Consider the following 14665-nt stretch of genomic DNA (forward strand, 5'->3'; position numbering starts at 1 on the left):
TTTTACATCTTATGTTTCTGATATGTTTGGTAGTTTGTCTACTGAGATATAAAAAGGTGTGGAACTGAATAAAATGAAATGTAGATAATGAAGCAAGAGCTGTATTTCTTGTTTAAATTCTTGCCCTTTTTATTCATGCATCTATTTCTTGTGACACTTGCTTTGCAGCATCTACTGTTCGCTCAGTAAAGAAGCAAAAAGACGCCTGAATGCCATTCTTCTTTTTTTTTTCCCCTCTTTTTTTTTTTTTGGTAGGCATCATTACAAAATGAACTTTGCATTGCAGAAGGGGTTTATTCAGGGCTTGTCCTGTGAAAGCTTTTTACAGTCAGCTGTGACAGATGTTAGATGAGTTGTATAAAGCTTCCACCTAATTTTCAAAAGTAGCAGTTGTGTTCAACAGAATGTTGCCAGAAGTATACGGTGAGGTTCAGTAGTTTTTGTATGTTTCTTGTACTCAAATAACCCATTAGTTCATTATGTAAGAAACAAATAGAAACCATTAACTAGAGTAAAGAAGCCATGTTCCTGAGGGTAGAAAAATGTAGGCATATATTTGACTTGCTTCCTTTTTATCTTGTTTTGATCACAGGGAGAAGATAGCTTTTTTTACAAGACCAAGGATTAACATACCTCCTCTGCCAGCTGACGATGTATGACATGTTGCATTGTAAACATGAAGTATTTATCGCTTTTATTTTAATGAAGTTATTAGATTAGCCAAGTTTCTTAAAAAAATTGTGCAAAAGCTAATATACACATTTTGTAAAAAATAAAAAAAGTAAAAAAAGTAAAAGTAAACAAAACCATATATATAAATATATATACATATATATTTTATAATAGCGACTGCAACAAGGCTTGGTTTTTCCTTGTTGTGAAACTGACATCTCTGAAGGCAACTTATTTTATAAAAGATCGACTACCCTGTTAAGAGCGTGTACAGTTTTTATGCTGTTTTATTTGACTTAAAGGCTGGAAGACAGAAACAAAGTGAGTTCAGGCAAATTCACTGTAGTGTAATTTATTTATAGTGCCTTTTTTCCTTGAAGGAAAATACCTACTTTAAGATGTATTTTAAGACTGAAATTTTGTTCTTCAGTATTTGTCATACAGTAGAATGGAACCATTGAGCTGGTTTTGTTTCTGATACCTGAAATGAAAATACTATGTTCTAAAATTGTCACTTTTTCAGCTTTTTATCTGTAGCTTATTATGTACATTGTATCCTTTAGCACTGTCTGTGTTATAGCAAAATATTATCACCTGCAATGTCTTTAACACTGATTAGAAGTGATGTTAAGCATTGCAGAATTCATTTGCATGTTCTTACCGTGCACTAATGGATTGTTTTCATTTCAGTTGTGTCTAAAGTATCTTTATATTCTTAACTAGATTCTCAGTTTAAACGGAGGAAGGAAAAGGGTGACAAGTCTTTGTCTTGCTGTTTAATGGAAAGGGAGTTAAAAGAGTAATGTGAGCTAGCTGTGTGGAAAGGCCGCTAAAGGAATATGATTATAATTTCTCAATTTTAAAGGTTATGAGCTGATTCAGGAAATACATATGTGCTGATTCCAGAAAGCAGCTGCTTTAAGGAAGGGCGCTTAAACACGTGTTCATCCTGAAGGATGTGTTTTTGGGTTACTGCATGCAAGTTCTTTTGAACAGTGACACTTTCCAGGAGGAAGGTGTATAATTCTGGAAGGTACAGCTCACTTGATTGCTAGTTGGACCAGCCAAAATCCAGTAGGAAATATTTTTACTTGTGACCATTTTAGTGACAGACTGTCACCCTAAATTCCCGAGAATGCCAGTTTTGTGTCCTTGCATCCTGCAAGTATGTAAAAATACTTCTTTACTAAGCTACTATAATAGAGTTCCTCATATTTTTCTAATTACATAAAGAGAGGTGCCCAACACAAGACTGGTTTTGCAGCTTGCTGGAATCTCCTAAAAGGAAGATCCCGCTCTCTCTTTATTAAAGTCAAGGTTGAATTGGTTCCAGATTTTTGTGTGTCAGGAAATGAAAGCAACAACAGCCAAAGCCTAAATGTACTTACCAGAACCAACCAGAATATTTTCAAGTATTTTGTAAGTAAGTGTTTTCTGTGGGATTCAAGAGCTTATACTCTGTTACCTGTCAAAGATCAGGAAAACCTGAAAGTGAAACTGAGTTGTTTTTACTTGTTTTAAGCTGAGGCAAAAAGTAATAGGGGAAAAGATTGTAAACCTAAATCATTAATCAATGAGGATGATTACCACAGACCTTAAAGGTAGTATTCCCTGTTTCCTAGTATGGCCTATAATCATTGCAGTCATCAGGTGATTAGATCGTATAGCAATATACGTAAAATTAGAGTATATTTAGCATTTATCAGGCTAACCATCCTGAAGTCTGTTTTTGCCAGTAAACTTCAGTGGGCGTATATTGGGTTCCTTGGGCACAACTAGACATACTCAGAAACTATGCAGATAAAAAACAAATCATGTAAGAAATTTATAGTGTTTGGGTGAAAGTCTAGGGACAGCAAGCTTTTCAGTGCTCATTCCTTGAACAGTTTGTCAGAATTTCACATCTCATTTTCAGTGGAGGCCCTACATAGTAGTGTTTATCAAAAGTTACCATGCAGGGACACTTGCAGAAGTACTTGCTGTATATTAAGAACAGCCACCACCATGCGTCCCTTGAGGGTGGTCAGATACTGGAAGAGATTGCCCAGGGAGGTGGAGCTCTTTGTCCACGGAAGGGTTGAGGACTTCACTGGACACATATCCTGGAATATCCTGGTCACATTAAGGCCCACTTTGAGCAGGGTTAGCATAGGGATCTCTCTTCCTCCCTAAATTAGTCTGTACCTGTATAACTAAGGGGCAATATCTGGTGGCCTCTCTGGCAGGGGTTTCAGCTGGTGTATTTAAATAATGACCGCTGTGAGATGTTGTCAGTGTATCTTGTGGGTCTGTGGTTCTGACTGCTGTTATGAGTTCTGTCTTGATGTGGTAATGAGTTATCATATTCAGTATTCATCTCTCTTGGTTTTGTCACAGTTCTGTATGATTGTGTCATTTTTGTATTATTTGAAAGTATTTCTTCTACAAAATAAAATAATTTGCCATAAACGGAAACAGATTTTTGTTATATGTCAAAGTATAAGACGTTTTTTGAATAGTTTATACTTGCCACATTCATGATGCTTTTGTAAAGAAATTTTGTATTTTGAATAACTGTCATTTAGGTTAATGTAATGAATTTTCAAATAAAAGAGGAAATATGTGAAATCAGAGATCCTAGAGAGGTTACACTGAAGACCTGAAAGGGATGCAGAGTGTAAGGAATGGCAGGTATGTTTTTCCGTGTGCTTATCGCTTGTGATGAGCTGACAGCTGTATCAGAGGCTCAGAGTTGAATATTCCTGGAATTCATATGTAGCCCCACTTACAACAGGTTGAACTGTCTTCTTTACCTACCTAGAGTTTGTAGGTTTGTACTGGAAGTAAGTTGACATTATTTCTCTAATATCTTACCTATGACTAATTCCAAAGTGGAAGCCACGGAAAAGAATACTGGTTAATTTTTTTAGGCTGAACTTTACTGCAGCTGGAGATGTTAAACCTTTGTAATTACAGAAAGGCAAGTTTCCCAGTTGCTCTCTACAACCCTAAGCTGCAGGAGCACAGGCAAAATTGCAGTACGGACATGCGACTCCTGCCTCTGCACAGTGTTTGCAAGGCGTTAAGGGTATGACAGAGTTTAGGTTATTTTTAAACAGTCAGCTAGAAATAGTAGTTTGGAATACCAATCGTCCCTGTCTCGCTACCATCAGGATCAACAACAAAAGCTATAATGGGTACGTCATTGTGGGGTTTCTGTTATGAGAATGAAGTCTTACGTGTATTTTTTTCAGCAGTTCTTGTAAGCGCTTTGCAAGACTTAAAGGTAAGTGCTGTATAAAAGGAGCAATGTTTTTTTCTTTTTTAATTAGATGAACTGTGTATTTTGTTTTCACTGAATGCAAAACTGAAGTTGGAATTCTTAGGGAAGAGGGCACTTTGCAGCTCATTTTGACTCCAGTCTCCTTTTTAATTATAGTCATACAACTTTGAGAGGAGGAAAAATGTATTTACAAAGATTTGAGAACTTACGGGCTAGCAAAAGCAAGAACAATCTTTTCCAAAAGATCATGTGAAGAGTGTTATCTTTGTCCTGAGACCGTGCAGTTGTCTGGGTATCATTAGAAGAAAATACCAAACAGTAAAGTTGATTGGTTTTGGAATCTCTAAATGTCAGTTAAGTGATTTGCTTGATCTTTGGAAAATCTCAGTATTCTTGGAGTTAAAAACTTCTTAGGAGCTGTTTCTGGTTTCCTGTGATTTCTAATAATGTCTTAAATTTTAACATGCATATCTAGGTTGCAGAATCACATTTTCTATAGAGAATTAGGTATTCTGTCCCTTTAATTTGTTTTCAGTTAGACAATCCAAGTAAGAATATGCGTTTAGCAGGAGACTCAATGGGGTCAGCTCTGGCAATAGACAAGGAAAAATTAGGAAATTAATTTAGGGAAGTCTATCCAGGAGAAAAATTGGGAATTGAAACCTCTGTGCTCATTTGGTTAGTGCTAAAATTGCTGTTCTATGCCTTGGGCATGGTGTTTTTGTTACATGTGTGTTTTGTGGCACAGAAGTTCCAGGTTCAGGTGTTTGTGTCTGACCAGTTAAATGCTGCTTGCTGTTTTCCATGTTTTCCTCTCATAAACTGATTAAGGAAAATTGCAGACACGTTATCAAGAAAATCTAAGTGCTCAGTGGTTGTTTAACTTCTGCCCCAGAATTCACTTGGCCTATTAATACTGATTTTAATGGGCACGAAGAACAGTCACTGGCAGGGAGTTAGGACTTCTGTCACTTTTCCACACTTCATGGTTATTGTAATAGGCCTGGGGCTCTTTACAGCTCTGAGTGGTGAGGAACTGTCATCTCCAGATCAGATCTTTTCCCTGAAGGCATGTTCCTCACTCCAGAAAAGTATGGGAACTTCAGGTGAAGCAAGCTCAGTGTTCAGATGTCACAATAAAATCCAGTGTGTTGCCTCTGTACAGGAGGTCTTAAGCTTGCAGACGGGATTTGGGCAAGCTGTGTAGCCATTCTGTTTTGGATACCCCGAATCAACTGTTTTGTTTTGCTGGGCTAGGCTGCCTTCTTAGTGCACCCATAAATATCTGCTCAGACACAGTGGGGCAAAAAGGTCTTCAGAACTGCATTCCTCAACCTCTGGAGTGAGTGGAAGTCATGCGTGTGCCTTCAGTCACCCAGGGATATTTTCATGGGTGCTTGTGCAAGGTCTCCCCCTTCCTAGCCGTTGCATCTCCTTAGTAATGCAAAGCATGTGCCTGGATGTCCTGAAGGGTAAAACCAGACTGCTCCAAATATGGGAAAATGAGTGGGAAGGTGAATGTCCTGAAATAAAACACACTGCACAGTTACAAACATGTACATGATCTTCACAAAGTACAGTTATAAAGTCTGCCTTGCGGAATGCTGTCCTAGTGGCTTGGGCAAAATTTGTACATCAGAAGTTTAGAAATAGTTTCTTGCAGAACTCACATATGTTGTAGAGTATAAAAAAAATTCAACAACCCACAAAATCCTCCAAAAATATGCTTCTGAGATGTAATATTCAGTTAACCAAAATGGGGATCAGGCTAATTGCCTGGGTTTTGTTTTGGTTTTTTTTTTGTGGTGTTTTTTTTAATTATTATTTTTTATTATTTTTTTATTTTATTAAAACATTTTGGGATGTCCTTGTTTTTAAATATTCGATGGGAAAACTTCTGCATAAGTTTTGAAAAGTAAGGCTGTGGCATATAGGAGAGGATCTTTTAAGCCGTGACAGCTGCATTGAAAATAAAGGCAGAAGGCTGCAAGTGAAGTGATGGGTAGATGGTGGGGCGAAGTGAATAACAGAAATTAAACCTTTGAGTTAAGCTTGTGAAGCTTGAATATGATGCAGAAGATGGAGGGAAGTCAGTCTGGATAAGCTTGAAATGAAGCACTGGGAGAAGGAAAAATGCAAGGGATGGTGAAGTCATGGTTTGTCTTGTTTCCAAGCTGCTGCGATTACATATTTCGTACAGATGAAAGAAAATCTGATGCCTGGGTGTTGCTGCAGTGTCAACAGGAATAATTCCTGGGTTGCACACAGCACGCTTACTGTGCTTTTTCCTTGTGAAAAATGTGATCGTTGTCGCTCCAGCAGAACAATCCACAAACCCTTTTAAAAATAATTAGCTCAGGTTAGGGGCGGGGGGAAGCAGCCTGTGTTCTGAGGGTGACCGAACAGGGAGGGCAGGGTAAAGAGGCTTGGAGTTTAATCCTGCAGGATTACAGACTGGTCCGGCTGCCTGTGGCTGCGTCTCCTATCAGATACCCTATAGAGGGAGGATACAGTCACATGCTTGTTACTGCTTCCTCCCCATGACATCACCGCTTCTGCAGCCATACCACCCAAGGAAGGATGCTATTAGAATCTTGGGGACTGGGCTAAATGATGTTGCATCGCAGGTAAGCAACACAATGCTGCGGAAAGTGTGATTTGCCGCTTGCTTTTCTCCTATTGCTGTGCTCAAGCCCCAGCTCTGTGAGGCAGAGTTTCTGCTGACAGAAAACAGAGAAGGTCCTGTGCAAGCAGAGGGTTCGCAGGTGCAGAGGCTGCCGCTGGCTCTGTGCTGAGCTGCCAGCTGACATCTCCAGCAGAAATGCTGCCAGATGGAGCTTTCAAGCCGAAGAAGGCCCTTTGTCCCTGTTTGGTGTGGTATGGCCCCTTCGGATGCCTGCTGAATTCTCTGTGTGAGCAGCCATCATCAGCCGGTCGTGCAGAGAGAGTGCAGCGATACTGTTCTGCTTGCATTCCCTGCCTTTTCTTTTTCCTGGATGCCTGAAGAAAGTTGTTGTACAGATAAATGTGTTTAAGCTCATAAAGGAATGAGGATTAACTTGTATTTGGGGAAAGAGGTTTTTCCTCCATTGTTAATTTTTGCTGACGCTGTTTGAAAGTACCTAGTCCAGCAGGTTTCCTGCATAATTTGCTGTAGTGCAAGGTAGGTTTTGCATGTCCAATGTAAGAATGAAAAATCCTTTTCCAAAAGGAACATGCGAGATGAGAAGTACATTTTTACTTCTTACACAAAATGCCAGTCTCCAAAAGGCTGAAAATCCCATGCTGAACTGCTTTTTTGAACTGTTGGTATTTATATAAGCAAAGGCCGGAGTCGCTTGTCTTTTCCTGGTGTGGGTGTTAATTATATACTCTGTACACATATGTGAAGACATATATGTTTGTGGAGTAAAAATGGTGACTCTTCTGTGGTGGGTTTTGGGTTTCTTTCCTGTATTGCTTTTTAAATGTATTTTAGGGGTTTTAAAAATATTCTATTACTTTAAAATTACTCTAATTACAGATGTTAGAATGCAAGAAGCCAAATCAATTTTTGAGCTCATAGTAGTCAGAGAAATAAAATAGTACCTTTTTTTCCTTCTTTTCTAAGCATTCCAGTAGGTAATTCTGTGCCTTTGCTAGAGAACAGAGGATGACTCAGCCTCAGCTTCATCAGGCAGAGAGTCAGGTGACTTTTCGCACCTAGCCTGCAGGAAGTTGTTTTTATTCTTGAAAATCCTATTCTTTGTTCAAATGAATTGTTCCCACTCTTGGAAAAATCCGTAAATTTGGCAGGTCTAGGGTCTCAGTGAGCACTCAAGGGGGAGGATTTTGGATCTCCTGTGCTGAAGGAGGTTGTACATCCTAGTGAGAAATGAATTGACAGCCTGAGGGAGTTGGGTTTGTTCAGCCTGGAGAAGAGAAGGCTCCAGGAGGCCTGATTCCAGCCTTCTAGTACCTAAAGCAGGCCTACAAGAGATCTGGAGAGGGACTTTTCTAAGGGCATTTAGTGAAAGAACAAAGAGGAGTGGCTTTAAACTGACAGAGTGGAGATTTAGATGAGACATTAGAAAGAAGTTCTTTACTGTGAGGGTGGTGAGGCGCTGGCACTGGTTGCCCAGAGAAGCTGTGGCTGCCCCATCCCTGCAGTGTTCAAGACCAGGTTGAATGGAGCTTTGAGCAGCTTCGTCTAGTGTGCGGTGTCCCTGCCCATGGCAGAGGGGGCTGGAACTGGATGATCTTTAAGCCCTTTTTAACCCAAACCACTCTATGATTCTGTGATACTAATTCTGGTTTCCAGGGAACAGGTATGCAGTAGTGTCAGAACATAAGGGTGGGAAAAAAAAACAAAAGTATATAATGAATTATCAAAATGAAGTAAGAAAGAACATCAGTTCTTCAGAACTGAAAAGAAAAATAGTTTTCAATTTTGTTTTTCTCCAGCAGAACCTTTCGGGTTATGTTTTAGTTTTTTGAGTGTCCCCCCCCAAGATTGAGCCTCAAAGTGATAGAAATACACATCTTGTATTAGGTGGCAGTGGGGCTGCCACCTAACGGTGCCCATGCCAAATATCTTCTCCTGCCTTCCTCTGAAGTCAAGGCTGGATCAATTCTCTTCAGCACTGGATGTGAGTAGAGCTGTCCTCTGGCTCACCAGGCACACAAGGCTTGGCTCTTTGCCCATGCAAAGCACACAGCAGGGACGCCACATGCAAGTTCTACAAGCGCAGTGTGCTTCCCCCCCTACCCTGCCAATCCCAGATCATAGTTGGATGCCTTACGGAAGTATGTGCTGGGTGGTGGTTCTCCTGGTCTCCTGATCTGAGTAAGGCATCTTTGTGCCAACAAAAGACAAGGTGCAAGCCTGAAAGGTATGCTGGGGCAGCTCAGAAATTAAGGTCTTAAGTCTTTTAACCATTGTTTAGTATATTTAGTATAAATTATACATTTAGTATTATTTAGACCCTGGAAACATCCCCAGCTGAAGGGCTGTCTGCCTGGCAGCACCGGGGTGCCATGTCCTGAGTTCAACATGTGGCTGTATGGGTGCTCAGCCCCTGTGAAGGTGGAACCATTTCAGAGGTAGTGGCTGGTGGCTTTTAAATGAGGACTGGAAGAGGAGAAGGGGATGGTGTTGGAGAGGAGTGTTTGCCATGGGGTTGGGTCCTTCCCATCCTCCTGGAGCAAACCAGGGCTCTCCAGAGTGCTGTAACCTCCTAGGTCTGGGAGATGCTTCATTGTGAAGCCATTGTTGGCTGGACTGGAAGGGAAAGTGAGGAGGATCATTACTACAGCTTAGTGCTTGTGCAGGGGTCCATCCGGGCCATCTTGTGTGTGTTGGTGATCAGTGTTGTGTTGCATGAGCCTCCCTCAGGTCTGACAAACTCCTAGCATGGAGCATAACCCTCAAACAGTCATAGTGCCCATCTGTAGTGGTCCTTTTCCTGTGTGCTTTTGCCACCAGGCTGCAGCTTGCAGAGTTCCAAGAGTGTTGATTCTTCCATGGAGTGAAATGGGATCAGGTTGTGGAGCAGAAGTCTAATTTGCGTGTGCATACATACACACCAGGTACTGGGGTTTCTCAGATTTCTTATCTGTAGTCCAGCAGAACCAAACAGGCACACCCATGCCCCCCCCCCCCCCCCCCCCCCAGTCATTAATGTCAAAAGAGAAACTGTCAGGGTTACTGTGAGATGCTATTGCTAAACCACTTCTAACATCTCGCTCTCAAGCATCACCCCAAGGAAAAGATTTCCCTATCTTGCAGGTGGGAGAGCTTCCTCTCAGTGGTATGAAGTAACTCATCTGTTACTGCACAGCCCATCGGCATCAAATGCAGCAGTGAAAACCAGTGCCTTGTGAACAGGAAAACATCCTCCATCTATGTGAAAATGGCTTACTGTCTCCACTCAGATCATGGGAAGTGACATGGTAGAACAGGTTAATGGCTTTTTTGCTGCAGGTTTATTACTGTTATTTCAAGCTAAGCTAGAGGCTTAAAATGTTTTCAGCAAGAGATGCATTTGATGCCATTGAACATCCCATTTAAGGGGAAAGCTTCTTAGGGATATCTGTATACCAGGGTATTTCCCTTTTGATAGTGCTGGTCTGTTCTCTCTAGAGGTATTTGCCTTTTTCTGCAGTTCAAGAAATGTTTTTCCTGCTCTTTAATCCTACCACTTTCTGAGTGAGGAGACAAATGGCAGCACTGGAAATCCAAACCTGGTGCTTCAAAGCTTGGCTGTGTGAGGAGGAAAACTGTACAGCACCCCTGAGCCTTCAGCCCCATGATGCTCTGTGGCAGTAAATCCAGCTGCTCCAGGGAAGATATTCCCTCTTTTTTGTGAGGAAGGGCACTAGAGGGAAATCAAGAATAGAAACTCTGTGTGTGCTACACTGGTACCCTGATCTCCAGTTTGTCCTGTCTTCTGAAGCTTAGTTTCTCACCCCACATCCTGAAGGCTTTCTGAATTTTATCTAACCAAATCTTGTTTCCTTCAAGAAGCAAGGGTGCGTGGGGTCGATGCAGACCCAGGGGACTCAGCTGCCCAAGCTGATGGGCTGTTAGCAGAGGGGCATCCTTTAGTAGAGATGTTTCAGCTTAGTTGGAAAAACCCAGATGGATGTGCCAGAGCCAGCAACGCTTCCCTCCTGCTTTTTCCATAGCCCCAGCATCTGAGCTAAAAATCAAATTTATTGGAGGAACCTTTAAGACTCGCTGGAAACAGAGATGTGAGTTAACTTTTTTTTTTTTTTTTCATGAGGAGCCAATTTTTAGTTATGTGAGTGCAAAAATTCCACTTGGAGCTTACGGGGAAGGAGCTGGGATATTCCCCGCCCCCCCCCCCCCCCCCCCTTTCCCTTTCTGACATAAGTCAGCAGCTGAACTAATTTTGCTCAGACTTTCCAAGAAAACTCGAGATCAGATGCATGGTATTTCATACCAAAACAAATTGGTTTCTAAAGAGAGAGTCATCCTGGGAAGGAGCAGGGAGCAGGATACCAGGGTGAGGTTCACCTCCTTGGAGGAAGAGAAGTGTAGTGATCCAAGGGCTTCCCAGGTGGAGAGAAGAAGGAGGCTGTAGCCAAAGGTGTGGGAAGACCTGATAGCTGGTCATCAGCTCCTGGGGTACACTGGTGCACTCCGTGTCCCCCCATGCCTGCCTGCGCTCCTGGCCAGCCTTGTTACCCATCTCTTTTGTGCTCACCCCAGGAGCACATCTGGTGGTTGAAGGCTGTGGTTTGGTCTGGAGGAGCCCTTTGTGCCTCAGTTTTCTGCCATTTATCCCAGATGTTCCCTCCTGCCTTCCCCTTCTCTCCCAGGCCCTCTCCCCTGTGATCTGGTGCCATGTGTTTTTTTGAGCTCTGCTGTGGCTTCATAAGTTTTTCCATAGAGGTTACTCAGGGTAAGGCTGCACATCAAAGATGTGACTGTATTCAGCTTCCCTGCGCTGTCAGAGCAGGAGACTCCTTAATGTGTGGTGGGGGCCATACAGTAAAATGCTGCAATATTTTACAGTACTGTTTCTGATACTGCAGCCTGCCTGCACTTGTGTGGTGGGAGACCGAGTTTGCAGTGCTACGTGGCTGTGTATGGAGGCTGTGCGATTCAGCCCTGAATTGTAGGAAAGGCATTTGCCAATTTCAATACCCCTCATTCCCCCTGTATTTTCCCAATTTAACTATTCTTCACTTTTTATGTGCCATAATATGTTTCCAAAAAAGGCCTGTAACTGAGTTCAGCATTTTCTTATTCTTAATGGAGTCTGAACTTTGTTCTGAACTGAGGCCACTTTAACGTGTTTTTTAACACCATCATTAAGACAGAAGGTCAATAAATCAATCTGCTTGTTCAGGATGAGGCTCCTAAGGTGAATAGTTTTAAATTGCCTACAGGTGATTTTCACCCTGCAGAAAACCACCTGTTTAACTTGCCAGTGATTCCGCCTGCTTGCTTTTACTGAAGAGATCTTCCTTGTAAAAGTACCAACCAACAGCATCTTACTTGCTTAGAAGAATGCTTCATAGCCATTTACCTGACTCTATACTGTAGGGTGCAATGTCACATCACTGTTTCTGCACCATCTTCTACATGGTGGGTGGTGGAAGAGGAGTTGCAACCACATCCCTTGGCCTTCCAGGCTTCAGGCTAAACAGGCCTTCTTCTCCAACCCCTCCTCAAAAAACAGAGATTCCTAACCATCTCCCTGTAATTTTCATTCATGTCTTTCCAGGTGACCCCATTAATAATCTTGCTTGCTGACTTCCTGATCTATGAGGCTGATTTTCTCAGGCTGGGTGGTGCCAAAGACCTGTGGTATAACCATGCTCAGCTCTAAAAACTTTTCCTCAGCCTTATCCTCTTATGGCTCTTTCTGAACACTGATGTCTTCAGCTCATTGACCTCCTAACTGCCTGGATTTGAGGGCTGGGTGGAGAGTGCTCTGCATCCGTCTTTGCCAGTAGGTCTAAGTCTCTTTGGACTGGGGGGTGGATGGATGCTGGCAGAGCATCTAGCTTTCAAGAGAAAGCGCCTTTGCTTGGCAGATCATGTTGTGCAGTTAATGGCCATGAGGCTGGGGTACCATGCTTGGCTGTTTTGAGAATACACTACTAGAAATGGTCAATACAAGTATTATGGGCGTAGAGAGTGGCAAATTATCTGTCAGCACAATGGGGTCTTGTGATTATCATAAATTATAATGTAAACGAGTAGATTGCTTTGTTTGGAAAACAAATCCCAGGGATTTGCACAGCCCCCACCCCATGCTCCTGAGTTTGTGCAGTACCTGCTGTCATGTCATGCTGTATGAGCACAGCTAAACCTGACCAACCATTCAGATCAGTGGCGTGCTCAACTCTGATGGAGGCAGGATTGAAATGACCATGAATCACTTTAAAAGCACTGTGTCTGTACTAGGATCTCCCCTGTTTTATCATTGTATGTATATTGGTACCAGAGCATAGAAAAGTCCTGAGATGCACTGTATTCTGCTTTTGAGTGTTGGCCACCTCGCGCCATATGTGGAAGAGATGGAACAGGTGATACTTCAGATGCCGTGGAAAAGTCACTCCAAACAAATGTGAACTGAGGAACTTGCAACTGGCCTTTAGGCTTCTGCTTTCTTCCCCCAGCCTCTTGCCAAGTTCACTTTTTCCTCATGCTGCAGCAGAAGGGTCACTGCAGAGGTATGTTTTGCTGCCTGCAACCATTATTTTTCACAGAGCAACCCACCCACTACTGTCTTCAAAGAAAGCAGCATACACATGAAAGCATGTAGGTAAACGTTCATCTGCTAGAAGCATTTGAAGTGTTGAGATAATTCAGTAACTGTGATCTGTTGAAAGAAACTTGAAACTTGCTGGAATTGCATTAAAAACTGTACTGCCTGCCTCAGTGCAATGTGTCCAATTAAAACAGAAAACAGGATGAGGAGAGCGTAGCATGGAACTAGCATGTCTACTAGCAATTGACGAGGGCCAAAACTTTTCTTTTGATGACTGTTCAACTAGTTGTTTCCCATCGGTATACTTTTCAGCTTCTTTTGAACCAGGGGATGTTTTGGTCTGTGCTTGCCATGTCAAACACATTTCAGATCCTATCAGTCAGTCAACATAATACCTAGAATGTCAGTTCACCAGCAGAGCTATTCAAGCTGTGGCTTTTGCATTTGCACATGCTGTAACAGTGCTATAAAGCTGAGAGATTCTCAGTGTTTCCATTGTAAAAGTAATTTATTGCTCTTCTACAATACCTCACTCCAAGCTGCAGTGTATCATACAGCTGGTCCCAATCACATGATGGGTTTACTCACTGCGAGACCTGAAAAAAATCCCCATGGCCTTAGATATGATAATGCTACTACTTTTGGTTCTTTCAAAATAACCCAAAGTGAGTAAATGTAACAGAAGAGACCCGCAGTCTATGCAGCACCTGCTGTGCTTGCTAGTGTGTCACAGCCTGTCTGGCAGCTCGCTGTGTTCACACCCTGGTTTCTGTAGGTTGTTTGCGCTAACCTCTCAATTCACTTTCTGTACATAGGAGGCTTCAGGGATTCCTTAATTAATAATTATCTGGCTTTATACACTCATCAAGCTTCATGGGCTATAGACTTGCTCTTTTGACACTCACCTCCACCAAGCATGGCTAGCTGGGAGATCAGGGACTGAACATCAGGTTGACCTGGCCTGAGGTTTCTGGATGGTATCTAGGGTTATGTGGCAGCCAGAAAAGTCCCTGTCAAGAGGCACAATTGCTAGTCTGACTCTGTCACCTCTCTGTTTGTAAACTGATCCCTGACAAGGCCTTGCTCCATCTACAGGACTGCAGTAGTCTGGCATGGGTCTAATTCCAGAGAAATCTGCTAATCAGAAACCAGAACCCTCTGAATTGAGCAGATAACATAGTCAGATTTCTTTGTTTCCTCTTTCAATTTCCAGCAAGAACCTGTTTACAATTATTAAGGCAGAGCGTTGACAAAAATATTTGATTGTAGATATATTAAGCTAGTCAGTAAAAATGAGATCTCGCTGTTAAGAGCCGAGGGAGGCTCTCTACTGTATTGCAGGGAATAAAATGGCAGATGTTATTTAAAGTCATTAAAGCAATGGGGAAAAGGTCCCTAAGGGACCACAGAATAATGGGCTCCAAACTGGCCACTTCCTCTTATGGAGCATAGCCTGGAGTCATAGCAGACTGCTCAGTGAAAATGTTGGAGGTCTGCCCAAGGA

The 14665-nt window shown here is 42.2% G+C and overlaps 2 protein-coding genes across 6 annotated transcripts in view; both read left to right on the top strand.

The window, feature by feature from the left end:
- The window catches only part of WWC3 (WWC family member 3), a 106686-nt gene extending 103560 nt beyond the window's left edge, over positions 1 to 3126 (top strand). For all 3 annotated transcript variants that reach the window (XM_061459895.1, XM_061459894.1, XM_061459896.1), the window contains one exon: positions 593 to 3126. In XM_061459895.1, the coding sequence (XP_061315879.1) occupies positions 593 to 659 (67 nt within the window). In that variant the 3' untranslated portion in view covers positions 660 to 3126. The remainder of the gene's footprint in view (positions 1 to 592) is intronic.
- A 640-nt stretch (positions 3127 to 3766) lies between these two features.
- The window catches only part of CLCN4 (chloride voltage-gated channel 4), a 43756-nt gene continuing 32857 nt past the window's right edge, over positions 3767 to 14665 (top strand). The window contains exon 1 of one of the 3 annotated variants that reach the window (XM_061459897.1): positions 3767 to 3848. In XM_061459897.1, the coding sequence (XP_061315881.1) occupies positions 3845 to 3848 (4 nt within the window). In that variant the 5' untranslated portion in view covers positions 3767 to 3844. Of the gene's footprint in view, positions 3849 to 3913; positions 3938 to 6417; positions 6562 to 14665 lie in introns of those variants that run through there. The other 2 variants (XM_061459899.1, XM_061459898.1) reach the window with 2 other exon arrangements.

Source organism: Pezoporus flaviventris, unplaced genomic scaffold (assembly GCF_033815535.1).
Source record: "Pezoporus flaviventris isolate CSIRO_AGI_PZ_B2104156 unplaced genomic scaffold, CSIRO_AGI_Pfla_v1 ptg000030l, whole genome shotgun sequence".
NCBI lineage: Eukaryota > Metazoa > Chordata > Aves > Psittaciformes > Psittacidae > Pezoporus > Pezoporus flaviventris.